Source organism: Mesoplodon mirus (genome assembly GCF_964341445.2).
Source record: "Mesoplodon mirus genome assembly, chromosome: 18".
NCBI lineage: Eukaryota > Metazoa > Chordata > Mammalia > Artiodactyla > Ziphiidae > Mesoplodon > Mesoplodon mirus.
The window spans coordinates 16,072,163-16,086,385 of record NC_138994.1 but is presented as its reverse complement, the minus strand read 5'-3'; the positions used below and the strand labels follow the sequence as shown (position 1 = coordinate 16,086,385).

Sequence of the window (14,223 nt, the reverse complement as noted above, 5' to 3'; positions counted from 1 at the left end):
GTGGTTGGCATCACAGGGTTTTCTGCAACCCTCAGTTTAGTGGAAGGAGAGAGGGGAAGGAGAGTGGGGGAGGGGCGCTGTGTCCCATCCTGGCAGAGTCTGTCTGGGCTTTATCCTCCCGCCTGGACACCATCTTAGTGTTCAGCGTGGTAGCTGTAATACCTAGTTTGTTCCGAAGGATTGATGATTTACTAAAGAAAGTCTGAAGTGTGCCTCTTAACTGAATTAGCAGATTATAAACATTCCCATAAACTATCGTAAAGCAACATGAAGGTGCTCTGATACTCATGTGTTGATTTTCATTTGTTTGGAATTTTCCAGAGTTCCATCCTGGAGTTCCCTGGAAAGGACTTCAGAATATAGATCCCGAGAATGACCCTGACGTCACTCCTGGAAGTGTCCCCACCGGGCCTACCATCAATACCACCATACAGGATGTCAACCGCTACCTCCTCAAGAGTGGAGGTGAGGGGGCGCCCCGCCCGTGTCCATGCAGTGGTCTCCGTGCAGGCGCTCCAGGGCAGCGGGAGGGTGTGGGTGGTGAGGCCGGGATGTGCAAGGCACGTCCGATGGGGACCTTCTCTTGCCGTGTGATGCAGCATAGTGCTTACGGGGAAATGGAAATTGATTTGGGTTCAGTGTCTCTGCTGGATTTATTAACACATCGTTTTTTATAAACATTGTGTTATAAAATAACAATATTAACCATCAAGCTTTTTAAGAAAAAGGTTTCCACTTGAAATCTCTTTGAGCTAGAAGTGAACTGACCCTTTACTCATCCATATCAGCCAATTTTTCCTTTCCTCAAAGAGTCTGGTAAAAAGACTGAGATCTTTCCCCAGGACTTCCTTCCTGGCACCAGCTCCTGATGCTGTAAGGTTTGGCACACCCTCTTCAGACTTCAGGATCCAGTCAGAGCAAGTGATGAGCTGAGCTGCAAGGTTACAGAACATAAACATAGATTTCAAATGCAGTATCGAGAAGGGCAGTAACTTGCCTTCCCTTAAGGCCTGCAAATGAAGACGCTCTGTAAGTGCCATTGCTGGTGGAGTTTTATCCTCATAATTCTGATAATGGGAAAGAATAGCCAGCTTGCCAGAGATGCTCAGCACTAATAAGGCCACTTGGATATTTCCCAAAACATTACTTTAGGTTTCCTACCTAAATATGGCCTGTGCGGGAGAGGCAGTTCTTATCAATGGTTCTTTCAAGTGACAGGATTCTGCGTGCCTGTGGTTCGGGTAGAAAGGCGCCATAAACACAGATCACCTTCCCATTTAGTGCCGTGCATTCCTCGTGTCGCAAGGCGGCTGCATCTCAGAGCAGGGACATTGCAGGCTACCCCAAGGTCAGGGATGGATGAGTGGCACGGGGGACGAGAGGCTGTGGGATGTGGTGCCTGTTTGAGGTAGTGGGGACCGGGGGGTGGCACAGCCAGAGGTGAGACTTGGCCGTCACCCCTCGGCACCCTGCGTGTGGCCACAGGGTTGAGCCGGGCAGCCGGGTGGGTCGGCGTGTTCGAGGTTGTGGAGGGTGGGTGAGCCATGCCTATCAGGGCAGTAGAAGACCTTGGAAAGAGTCGAGGCTGGTCGGCACGGAGCAGAGCTTCCCAACTGGTGCCTGATGGTCAGCCCATGGTTCCTGGCACCTGGGGCATCGTGGGCCACCTTCGCCTTCGCACTCGTGTGCCGTGACATGACACAGGCGTCCTGGAGGGGCAGGGGAGTTCCGAGGGCAGAGCTGAGCAGATGAGACGAATGTCAGGGCAGAGGGAAGCTCAGCCTCAGAGACGTTGGCTGAAACGGGACCTCAGCGATAGGACAGAGAGAGTTCCCTGCAGCCTCACGTGGCCCTGTGTGACCTCCCGGGGCTAGAGCCCGGGGACAGCGCCTCCTCCACCCCGTGACCAGGCCTCGCCCCGGAAAGCCCTGGCTCCCCCCACTCCTGGTTTGTTTATCTGAGAGAAGGGGCAGGATGAACGGATCTTTATGTAGAACTTATTTACAAAAGGCACCACAGCCGCAGGGCCAGAAGTATACTGCAAAGGCCAGACCTCGCTGACCGCCCCTCTCCAGGGCCCACGTGCCTCACCCCACACTCGAGGGCCTTCAGGCGCCCCACGGGCTGACCTCGCTCAGGGCCCAGCCACAAAAGCCTGTCGTATTTTTGAGTGACCAGCTTGATCTAAAATATAGAGAAGGGACTTCCCTGGTAGCGCAGTGGTTAGGAATCTGCCTGCCAATGCAGGGGACACGGGTTCAAGCCCTGGACTGGGAAGATCCCACATGCCGCGGAGCAGCTAAGCCCGTGCACCACAACTGCTGAGCCTGCGCTCTAGAGCCCGCGAGCCACAACTGCTGAGCCTGCGCTCTAGAGCCCGCGAGCCACAACTACTGAGCCCACGCGCCGCAACTACTGAAGCCCGCGCGCCTGGAGCCCGTGCTCCGCAACAAGAGAAACAACCGCAATGAAAAGCCCACGCACCGCAATGAAGAGTAGCCCCTGCTCGCCGCAGCTAGAGAAAGCCTGCGTGCAGCAACGAAGACCCGACGCAGCCAAAAATCAAATAAATAAATAAAATACAGAGAAAAAAAATGAGAAAATGTGCCCTAGAAGGAAAAGAGTGAGAAATGCCACTGGCCTCTTGTTGTTGGCTTATTTATTTTACATATTTTCATGATGGAATTTTTTTTATTGAGTATACTAGGTGTTGGGTTTTTATTTGCATTTTTGTTTTTATTTATTGTCATTGGTGTTAAGTTCTGATTTGATATTAAAAATTTAAATTAGCCCAGTATTTGTTTGGATGTTATTTATAGTTTTAACCTTTATGAGGTGAATATTAACCAGCATGGTAAAATGCAGCTGTGCCATCTCCTGACAAATTGATATGAAAAGGAAAATTAACCATAATTTTATGGGACAGTTTCCACTATTAAACTAAAAATGTCAAAACTAGAACACTGTTAAAATCTAAGTATCCTACTGTTAACTATAAAAGAAATGCCACGTAGGGTTAAATAGTCTATAATTTGGGATCTTGGGTTGATTGCATTTTGTTGGTAAATGGAAGCAGAGGGTTCAGGAACTACGATTAGGTTGTCAGTAAAGCTGACATCTTTTAAAATTGAAGACCTGCAGATTACAAATAAATTTTAATGTTCATCCGCTCTCGTGCCATATTCTAAGGAGGTCAGTTACAGCAGAGCAGCTGTAAACAGCTGTGCAGGTTGTAGACTGCACAAGTCTGGGAGGTGCCACACGCCTGGTAGTCCCAGTGAAGGGTACTCCCGAGGTTGTTCAGTGCCATCCCAGCTGGGGCCGTGCGTCAGGGGCCCGTGTCTTGTGAGATTCTGTTCACGGTAGTAAACCTGACAGCCAGACTGTTGTGTGCGCCTGTCCCCTCCCCCGGCCAGCTTCTACACTCTGGCCGAGTAACTTGCCAAGTCAGAAGAGCTCTGATCCATCCTGCTTTAACCCACAAGTCACCACTGCTTCATCCTCCCTCTTCCCCGGCTTCCTGCTTTCCTCAGAAAACGGATGGGGTGACATGGAAACAGCACCGGCAGGGGTGCTCCGGGGGCCACACCCCTCCAGCCCCCCTCCCGGAAGCAGGAACAGGGTCCTTAACAGAGGGAACCGCAGTTCTGGGGACACGGTAGCTCACAGTGACACAGTTACTAACACACATTTCTCCTCAGTATTCCCGTATTCAAAAGAGAAATACGAATGGGGGAGATGGGATACGTGAGACCTTTTGAGTCAGGAAAAGTGCTGGTCTTTTTATGGCAAAATCTGTAACAGAAAGCTTGGAGTTTTGTTTTCAGTTCTGTGGATCTTGTTGGAGGTGTGAAAAGGTGGAGTCGGCCCTGTGTTTTTGTTTTTATCTTACCTGGAAGGGGAAAGCCGTGGGTGCCTTCCCAACTTGGACGTGTTGTTGTAAACACTGGGTGGTGGTTCTCTTCCCTCCTGCTGCCAGGTCTCGCCCACCCCGCCCCGGCCTCTCCCAGGGCCCCGGGCTCCCAGAGGTGGCGGTGTGTCCGTGTCTTCCTCTCCTCCCCATGGTCTTGGCCACATCACGCTCTCATTTTCCACCATTTTCACAAACGGCAGCCTAGGAGGACATTGGTTCTTGGCTGTTAGGACTCTCACGCCCAAGCTGAGCGGCTCACCCCGCAGGCCCGTGCTCACCTTTCTTAGTGCCGCGTTTGGTTCTGCAGGGTCCTCCCCACCGTCATCTCAGAGTGCCACACTGCCTTCCTCGAGTGCCTGGCCGCTCGCTGCCTCCGGCTACAGTCGCTCTCTCAGCAGCCTTGTGCCCGCTCCTAGTATTGCAGGTACGCACCTGGCCTCTCGACTTGCAGGTAGCCTTTTCTCTCTTTCCGCAAACAAAACGGACGGCCTGGCTTTTCCTGGTGGTCTGTCTGCTCCTCCCTGAGCTGGGAGGCCATGTGGTGTGTTGGAGAGCGGGCCTGAGCTTTGCTGAGCAGCCGTGGGGCCTCGGGCACCACTGCTCCCACCCACCCCCACCCCCGTGGAGTGGGAATGGTGACACCTCCTCCGTGGGCTGTCACGGAGATCCGGGGATTATGTAAACTCCCCAGGGCAGGATGTGACACAGCTGCTTTCCCCTCTCCTCCCTTCCCACCGTAGCCATGAGACCAGGGGTATAGGAGGCTTAAAGACGTGAAGGCGGCAACCTCTGGGGACCTGCTGTTAACTTGCATTGGCCACCAGGGACTAGGAGGGCACAGCAGCCCCGTGCTTCACTGCCGTCTCTGGGATCAATGCAGGGCCTGGGTTATTCCTCTCTCAGTATAGACCTTACGAGTCTTTCAAGTTAGAAATTTCTTTTAGGCTGAGAGGAGAATTGAGAATTGTTTGTCATAGTAACTTCAAAGGAACTGTTATCTGGAAATTTTAAGACAAGGATAGAGAGAGATAATGGACACACACACAAACAATGTGTACAGGTTTATGAAAAGAGGTGGAACTTAAGTAAAGAGGGTTTATTGTTTATAAATTTCTTCAAATATGTTTCTGCATTCCACCAGCCTTCTCATCCAGACTTTGTTTAAATCCGTGTAAGAATGCTGTAGGAATTCCTTTTATACCAGTGCCTAGGGGAGAAAGTAGTTTTGATATACTTTAGCATCTTATTTAAAAAGAGAGAGAAAAAGAGCTTCTGGATTATGTCTATTCCTTCTAATGTTTATTCCCTCTAATGTTTACAAAGGGGATGCATTAGGCCTTTAATACTTCCCAATCATTTGGCTAAAGAGATGGGCAAACTAAACCATCTTCCCATATCTCAGGCAGTTTTTTATGGCGTTTTGGTTTTTCTGATCAGTGACGCCTTTGCTCAGATGAGCATTTGTTGTTGTGAAGCTGCAGTCGACCCTGGCTGCCAGGGTGGCAGAGGTGCTCCACACGGGGCTTGTGCCGGCCTGGGCACTGCCCTGCTGCCCAAGGAGCATGGTGACAGCGACCACTCTGCCTGCTGTCCTCGCAGCTCTGGGCCGCTGAAGCGGGCGTGGCAGGTGCCCCGGGCACAGGAGGGGCTGGAGCTGGTGGTCATTACTGGGTTTTGGGTTTTCTCCCCAAGAGGCTTAAAACAGCCTTCCCCCAGCAAAGGTGCCAAGATGCCAAACCGCTCAGCCCTCGGCCACACCTGTTTCTATAGGCATGGAGAGCAGGTCTCAAAGCTGCAAAGATGACGCTGGTCACCGTGAGCTCAGGCGGGTTATGTCAGAGGGGGCGTGGCTTTGACGGGACTGACACCTAAAGAAATGGTGTAAAGGCCCTTGACCTTGATTAGTTTGTTATGAGATAAGATGTGTCCCAGCAGAATTTGTTAAGTCAGCTTTAACACTGAACTACAAAAATGCAGTTTTTCTGGGTGGCAAGCTCATGTCTGGCACATTTAGCAAATTAAGTATCAGAAATACTGGCAAGATCTATGCCGGACACCAGCAGACTGTGTCTCTGGGCAGCAATTCAAGAGAGAGGATGCCTGTGGTCCTCGTGTGGGAGCTTGACTTGGTGCTTCATTTCGGTCACGCAGTCCTCTGGAGCCAGAGAGCGCCTGGTGTGATTCCCTAGGCGCTGCCGTGACTTTCCTTCTCTGTCTCAGGAATGCCTATGCTCCACTTCTCTGCCTTTCCAGGTAAACTGTCAGACATTAAATCGACGTGGTCCTCTGGCCCTGCCTCTCACACACAAGCCTCTCTGTCTCATGAACTGTGGAAGGTGCCCAGAAACACTACTGCACCCACAAGGCCACCTCCAGGGTTAACCAATCCCAAGCCTTCCTCCACCTGGGGAGCCAGTCCCCTCGGCTGGACCAGCTCCTACTCCTCGGGTACGCGTCCGTTCTCGTGTCCAGACGGGGTGGCGGGGACGGGGGTGTCCGTGCCTGCTCCGCTTGTCCCTTAGGGAAGATGCCTATCATTTTGTCCTGCAGCTTCTTTGTAAGGACTCCTGGACCCTGGGAGGGCTTAGGAGGGACCAAGGTGCCCTAGACCCTCGGGGACTATCTGGGCCCAGGCTCTGCTGCCTGTGTTTCAACATCAGCCCTGGGTGCTTGCACACACAGCTTTGTTCGGAGCCAGGAGGTCCCGGCAGGAGGTCTCGGCACCCACTGAGGGGCCGCGCTGGGCCCTCAGAGAGGCCCGATCAACGAGCATGAGGGTCTCGATTCCCAGTGTGAGCACACCACCCCGTCCTAAGTTGCAGCTCTGGAGGCTTCTTCCGGCCCCCTGCTGAACTGCGGGGACGAGCAGGGTGCACAGGGCATTTAAGAAGCTGAGAGTGAAGCCAGCCCTGCAAGTCTGCTTCATTTTTGTTAGCAGGGGGGATTTTAGAGCATTGATTATAAAGCTGGGGAGGTGGGGGCAGAGGAGGAGACCAGAACTTCCAGGCAGTTCTCAAGTCTCTGCCACCACACCCGCCTCCCGGGGGTCTGCAGGGACTGAGAGTCTGGGTTGGTTTCCAGGGGTTGGGAAAGGCTTGGAGCACAGGTTCGGCCCGTGCTGCATCCGTGTGGTGAGACGGGAGGGCATTGGGAAGAGCTGTCTGACTCACCGCAGCCTTGTTGACCGGGTTCTTCCCTGGGCACAGGTTCTGCCTGGAGTACTGACACCTCAGGAAGGACAAGCAGCTGGCTCGTTCTCCGCAACCTCACGCCCCAGGTACAGGCACCCGGTGGGGGCATCGCCAGGCCTGAGGGCCTTGTCGGTGACCCAAGGCCTCACTCATGGCCCAAAGGCAGCGCCGGCAGCAGGGGTCATTTAACCATGTTCCTGGTGAATTGTTTACCTTTCACTCTTCCGAGGCTTAAAGAGTGTCCCCTTATAAACTGAATTGCTCACCTGTACCCACTCCAGAACGATTTGGCCTGTGCTCACCTTTCCCAGGGTCGGGGGCCGCGAGGCTCTGTATGATGTGCTCTGGCGAGAGGGGGTCGGAACCAAAGCAGGGTTTTCTCCTTCTGTTGGCCCAACTCAGAAACTATAACTGAAATGTCCGAGATTTTAAATTACACAGTAAGTTACAAGGTGCAAAAGGTTAATATCATAATCATATAGTAAGCCCTTTCAAGGACAGACATCTTCCCAAGGTACCGTGCACCTGGATTTCATAAACGTGTATAGTGAAGAATCCCCAGGACGCGTGTTACCGCCACTCTGCTTCCTCAATCAGATCGATGGCTCCACCCTGCGGACGCTGTGCTTGCAGCATGGGCCTCTCATCACATTCCACCTGAACCTAACCCAAGGCAACGCCGTGGTCCGGTACAGCTCCAAGGAGGAAGCCGCCAAGGCCCAGAAGTCCCTGCACATGTATGTCCCTCCCCTGCCCTGCGCGGCCCTGGCTGCAGCCCGGTGGTGCTGGGGCTGGGCGTTGTGGGCGGGTCCTGGGGCCACAGCCACAGAGCACCGCGGGCGGGCGGGAAGTCCGATGTGATGCGGACAGGGTCGGCTGCCCCCGGGGCCTCTCTCCTCAGCTTGCACTCGGCTGCCCAGTCCTGTGTCCTCAAGTCTCTCGGCCTGAGTGTGTCTGTGTCCTGACTTCCTCTTCTTCTAAGGACACCAGTCTAAGTGAATTAGGGCCACCCTCCTGACCTCATATTACCTTAATTCCCTCTTTAAAGACCTCTTTCCAAATACAGGCACAGTGCGGTCTTGGGGCTTAGGGCTTCAACATATGAATTTGGGGGACATAGTTCACCTCGTAATAGGTGTCTTGTGACGTGTTGGTTTCTTCTGCTGCTGAAGTGCCGTGGCTCGGCCTCCCCCGACTCCAGTAGGGAAAGGGTCCCCCAAGAGAGCACGTGTAGAGCCCAGTGATAGAAGATGCTCTGTCCATAGAGGATGTCTCCAGGCATACGACACATTCAGGCCCACTGCTGGGCCTCGTAGTGGTCCCTGCGGCCAACTTCTCTCCCCTGATTAAAGGACGCTTTTGATAAGATGTGTGAGTAGACCTACTCAGCGACATCACTTGGGGTGTGGGCCCTAGAAGTTAATCCTTCCTATTTTTAGCCCAGGGTATAAATTTCACTGACCCTAAATGATGCCCAAGTTTAATGGTCCATTCATGCACTTCCTTAAGAATGTGCTCTCTACACCGACACAGCATAGCTGCTAGAAGTCTAAAGTGAGAAGAAAGGTCATAATCTGGCCTTGGAAACACCTATACCAAAATGTAAACTGCAGGACCATTGCTGGGTGGCCTGTGACATGAAGCCTCCAGCTGCCCTTTTCCCATTGAAAAAAAAAAAAGGGAATGCCAACGAGGCGAACACAGGAAGACACACAGCTGCTCCGCTCACATGACCCCTGTTCTGCTTTTTTTGTTTGTTTTGAGTTTTTGTTTTGAGGTGTAACTGACATACAACAGCATGTCAGTTTAGAGTGTAGTGTTGACACACTTACATATTGCAATATGGTTACCACCGTATGAGCTAACACCCCCATCAGGGCACATGATTATTATTTCCTTTTTGTGGTGAGAACATTTAAGATCTACTGTCTCAGCAACTTTGAAGTAAAGGATACAGAATTGCTAACTGTAGTCACTGCGCTGTACACGAGCTCCCCAGAACTCACTCATCTTCTAACTGGAAATTTGTACCCTGAGACCAACCTCTCCCCATTTCCCACCCACAGCCCCCGGTAACCACCATTCTACTCCCGAATGTTTCAACAAGTTTGGCTTTTTTAGATTCCGTATATGATTGATATCATGCAGTATTTATCTTTGACTTATCTCACTTAGCATAAGGCCCTCAGGATTAATCCATGTTGTTGCAGGATTTCCTTCTTTCTCATGGCTGAATAATATTCCAGTGTGTTTGTATCTGTGTGTGTGTGTGTGTGTGTGTGTGTGTGTGTGTGTGTATGTATATAAAACATCTTTATCCACTGATTTGTTGACAATTAGGTTGTTTCCATATCTTGACTATTTAAGTAATGCTGCAGTAAACATGGGAGTTCAGATATCTATCTCTTCAATAGCCTATTTTCATTTCCTTTGGATATATACACAGAAGTGGGCTTGCTGGATTGTATGGTTGTTCTAGTCTGAATTTTTTGAGGAACCTCTATACTTTTTCCACAGTGGCTGCACCAATTTACGTTCCCACCAACAGTGTAGGAGGGTTTCCTTTTCTCCACATCCTCACCAACACTTGTTATTTCTTGTCTTCTTAATGATAGCCATTCTGACTAGTGTGAGGTGTTACCTCATTGTGGTTTTGACTTGCATTTCCCTGATGATTAGTGATGCTGAGCATCTTTTCATGTGTCTGTTGGCTATTTCTATGTCTTCTTTGGGAAGATGTCTATTCAGTTCCTTGGCCCATTTTTTAATCAGATTGGGGTTTTTTTGTTATTGAGTTATATGAGTTCTCTATATATTTGAGTTACAGGATATTCTCTATATCAGATAGATGGCTTGCAAATACTTTTCCCATTTTATAGGTTGTCTTTTCATTTTGTTGATGGTTTCCTTTGCTGTGCAGAAGCTTTTTAGTTTGATGTAGTCCCACTTGTTGACTTTTTTCTTTTGTTGCTTGTGCTTTTGCTGTCATATCCAAAATTTTGTTGCAAAGACCAGTGTCAAGGAGTTTTTTCCCTATGTTTGCTTCTAGGAGTTTTATGGTTTCAGGTCTTATGTTTTAAGTCTTTAGTCCATTTCAAGTTAACTTTTGTGAGTGGTATAAGGTAGGGGTCCAGTTTCATTTTTTTGCATGCGGTCGTCCAGTTTTCCCAACACCGTTTATCGAAGGGACTATCCTTTCCCCATTGAGTATACTTGGTGCCCTTGTCAAATATTAGTTGCCTGTATATGTGGGGATCTATTTCTGGACTCTCTATTCTGTTCCATTGGTCTATGTATCTGTTTTTATGCCAGTACCATACTGTTTTGATTACTGTAGCTTTGTAGTGTTGTTTGAAATCAGGAAGTTTGTTGCCTCCAGCTTTGTTCCTTCTCAGGATTGCTTTGGCTATTTGGGGTCTTTCGTGGTTCCATACACATTTTAGGATTGTTTATACATTTCTATGAAGAATGCCATTGGAATATGATAGGGATTGCATTGAATCTATACATGGCTTTAGGCTGTATGGACATTTTAAGAATATTTTTAATTCTTTCAATCCATGAATACAGGTTGGCTTTCCTTTTGTATCTTCTTCAATTTCTTTCATCAAAGTCTTGTAGTTTCCATGGTATAGATCTTTTACTTCCTTGGTTAAATTTATTCCTAAGTATTTTATTGTTTTTGATGCTATTGTGAATTGGATTTTTTCTTTATTTCTTTTTCAGATATTTCATTGTAGCGTATAGAAAGAAATGCAACTGCTTTCTATGTGTTGATTTTATATTCTGCAATTTTAGTGAATTCTTTGATTACTTCTAACAGATGTTTGATGGAGTCTTTAGGATTATCTCTATGTAAGATGATGTCATCTGCAAATAAATTTTACTTCTTCCCTTCCAGCTTGGATACTTTTTATTTCTTTATCTTGCCTGATTGCTCTGGCTAAGACTTCCAATACTATATCAAATAGAAGAGGTGAGAGTGAGCATCCTTGTCTCGTTCCTGACCTTAGAAGAAAAGCTTTCAACCTCTTACCATTGAAAATGATGTTAGCTTTGTGTATATGTATGGTTTTTATTATGTTGAGGTCTGTTCTTTCTGTACCCTCTTTGTTGAGGAGTCTTCATTATGAAAGGATGTGGTGTTTTGTCAAATGCTATTTCTACGCCTGTTAAGATGATCACATGATTTTGATCTTCCATTCTGTTAATGTGGTGTATCCCATTTATTGATTTACATATGTTGAACCACCACCCCTGCCTGAATCCCAGAGATAAGTCCCACTTAACCGGCATGTACTTTGTTGAGAATCTTTACTTTTTTGAGAATTTTTGCATCTATATTAATTTATATTGGTCTGTGGGGTTTTTTTTGTTTTTTTGTGTGTGTTTTTTGGGGTTTTGTTTGTTTGTGGTGTCCTTATCTGGCTTTAGTATCAGGATAATATTGGCCTTATAAAATGAGTTTGGGAGTGTTCCCTCCTCTTCAGCTTTTTGGAAAAGTTTGAGAAGAATTGATGTTAATTCCCCTTTAAGTGTTTGGTAGATTCATCATTGAAACCATCTGTGATCCTGGGCTTTTCTGTATTGGGAGTAATCAGCTGATTATTGATTCAACCCCCTTACTCATTATTGGTCCATTCAGATTTTCTATTTCTTGATGATTCAATTTTGGTAAATCATATGTTTCTAGAAATTTGAACATTTCTTCTAGATTATCCAGTTTGTTGGCACATCCTGTATATTTCTGTATTATCAGTTGTAATATCTCCCTTTCATTTCTGATTTTGTTTATTCGTGTCTTCTTTTTTTCTTGGTTAGTCTAGCTAAAGGTTTGTCAATTCTGTGTATCTTTTCAAAAAACCAGCTCTTATTTTCGTTGCTGTCCTGCTCTTTTAGGTGTGTTCTGGGAAACACTACCATCTTGGCCGAGTTCGCTGGCGAAGAAGAAGTGAACCGTTTCTTAGCCCAAGGCCAAGCACTGCCGCCCACCTCCAGCTGGCAGCCCAGCGCTGGGACCAGCCAGACGCGGCTGGGCGCCTCGGGCAGCTCCCATGGCCTGGTGCGCAGCGACACTGGCCACTGGAACGCCCCGTGCCTGGCAGGCAAAGGGAGCAGCGACCTGCTGTGGGGCGGGGTCCCCCAGTACTCCAGCAGCCTGTGGGGCCCCCCCAGTAGCGACGATGGCAGGGTCATCGGAAGCCCTACCCCGCTGAACACTCTGCTTCCCGGCGACCTTCTCAGTGGGGAGTCCATCTAGCCCGGAGGGGCCACATGGGCGCTGCAGTCATCAGCACTAGGAAGAAATGCTGACCCTTTCCAGTCCGGGCGTCGCTGAGGACCCTGCTTGACCCGAGCAGCCCGGCAGCCCTTTCGAGTACCTCTGTCCAGTACTGAAGATGAACCTTGGCCGCAGTCCTTGCGAACTGTTCCCAAGACAGTGCGGGCCGCGCTGGGTCAGTGTCATGTGTAATGACAGGATGCTTCTCACAGCTTTTTATTTTGTGTCGTCTTATGTTTGTATGGTGTGTTGTCATTTTGATTTTTTAAGTATAAAAGCTGCTTAGAATAGTTCTATCATGAAGGGCACTTTTCAGATTGTGGGCTGGAAAGGGTTATTTTATCAAGGGTGGGGGAGGGAGGGAGGGAGACGAGAAAGCCTATTTAAAACGAGCCTGTGACGATTATGCACATTACCAGAGGCGGACCCCGTAATCAGGGGGAGCTGGCGTCCATCACTGGGACGCGGTCCTGGCGGCCCAGACCAGCGAGCCGAGCAGAAGGAGCGGTCTGCGATCTGTTCTCTGTTCCCACGGAGCCGCCTATGCACATTACCCTTGTTTCATTACTTTTTCATGTCATTTTTTTTAATCCCAAAAAATATTTTTTAAAAGTTAAAAAAATAGACATATCAAACATGCAAATACTTGAATCCAGCAGGCCAATAATGAAATGTGAACACTTTCTAAGTCTAATTCTACACTTCCAGGTTGGCATCAGTACGCAGAAACAGGCTCTAGGAAAAATTTCTAAGTTCACAGCCTATGTGTGTGTGTGTTGAAACAGAAGCATGTGTGTGTGTGCGTGCGTGCGCGTGCGCACTTTCTGTGTTCGTGTGTTAAGTGTGTGAGGGATTTAACTGTGGGTTTTCCCTTTTATTCAGTATGTGCTTTTTTTTTTTGGCGCATTGGTCAAACGTTTGTTATTATTAGCTTCTAACTTTGCACTGAGTGTCCCTGCCCTTCCTTTAGCTAATCCTATACATTAAAGAGAATTCATAGGACAGGGCTGGTGACAATTCATGTGTAAATGTTTACTCAAGGACTCTGTTATTGCGTTTAAAAATTACAGTGTATATCTCTGGAGAAATAATATGTATACCTACCTTTAGCAGCTTTTTATTGTGGACTAATGCAAGAAGATTATTACCAGAGTATTGCACCATTTTTCCATTGGGAATATAAAGTTAAAGAGAAAAAAACTCTCGTTGAACTGTGGCCATAGATACTTGTAGAGGGTGGATGGTTCCGCGGGAGGAACGGAAACAAGCACTTGGACGTGGGTTGTGACTGCTTTCGGAGGAGCCCAAGGTGAGGGCTCCCACCTGTTTACAGACCTTTTTTTCTCCTTCAGACTTTAAAATAAAAAAATTTTAAAAAGGAATTTAAAAAAAAAAAATGAAAAAAAAAGACTTCCGTCGTAAAGAAACCTATTTTCAGAATGCAGATCCGCTACTTCAGAGCTCTGGGATTGAACAGTGTTGTTTTCCCCTCCAGCCACCGTCGTGGACTCTGTCGACTGTCCCCTTCGTCCAGGTGACGAGTTGTGGTCACTGTCTTGCACACGCGGATGCGCTCTCAGGAAAGCCAGGGTTCCCGAGGGGCAGCTCCACACCATTTCATGTATTTTGTAACCCAACTCCTAGCACTGAAGATGTTATTAAAAAACAAACAAAAAATAAAGAAAAAAAAGAAAAAAGAGGAAAAAAAAACACAAAGAAGAAAGATACCTAATCTCTAACGTGTAGCAGTTACGTATGTACCAAATAATGGACTCAAAGGAAATAGATGTTCGAAGAGTGCTTTATATATTAAAAATTGCTTTATGTTTTAAAAATGA

The 14,223-nt window shown here is 48.1% G+C and overlaps 1 protein-coding gene across 4 annotated transcripts in view; it reads left to right on the top strand.

Annotated features, from left to right (window-relative positions):
* The window catches only part of TNRC6C (trinucleotide repeat containing adaptor 6C), a 126,786-nt gene extending 112,563 nt beyond the window's left edge, over window positions 1-14,223 (top strand). The window contains exons 18-23 of one of the 4 annotated variants that reach the window (XM_082603640.1): window positions 322-465; window positions 4,221-4,337; window positions 6,167-6,361; window positions 7,120-7,190; window positions 7,702-7,841; window positions 12,004-14,223. In XM_082603640.1, the coding sequence (XP_082459766.1) occupies window positions 322-465; window positions 4,221-4,337; window positions 6,167-6,361; window positions 7,120-7,190; window positions 7,702-7,841; window positions 12,004-12,364 (1,028 nt within the window). In that variant the 3' untranslated portion in view covers window positions 12,365-14,223. The remainder of the gene's footprint in view (window positions 1-321; window positions 466-4,220; window positions 4,338-6,166; window positions 6,362-7,119; window positions 7,191-7,701; window positions 7,842-12,003) is intronic. The other 3 variants (XM_082603641.1, XM_082603642.1, XM_082603643.1) reach the window with 3 other exon arrangements.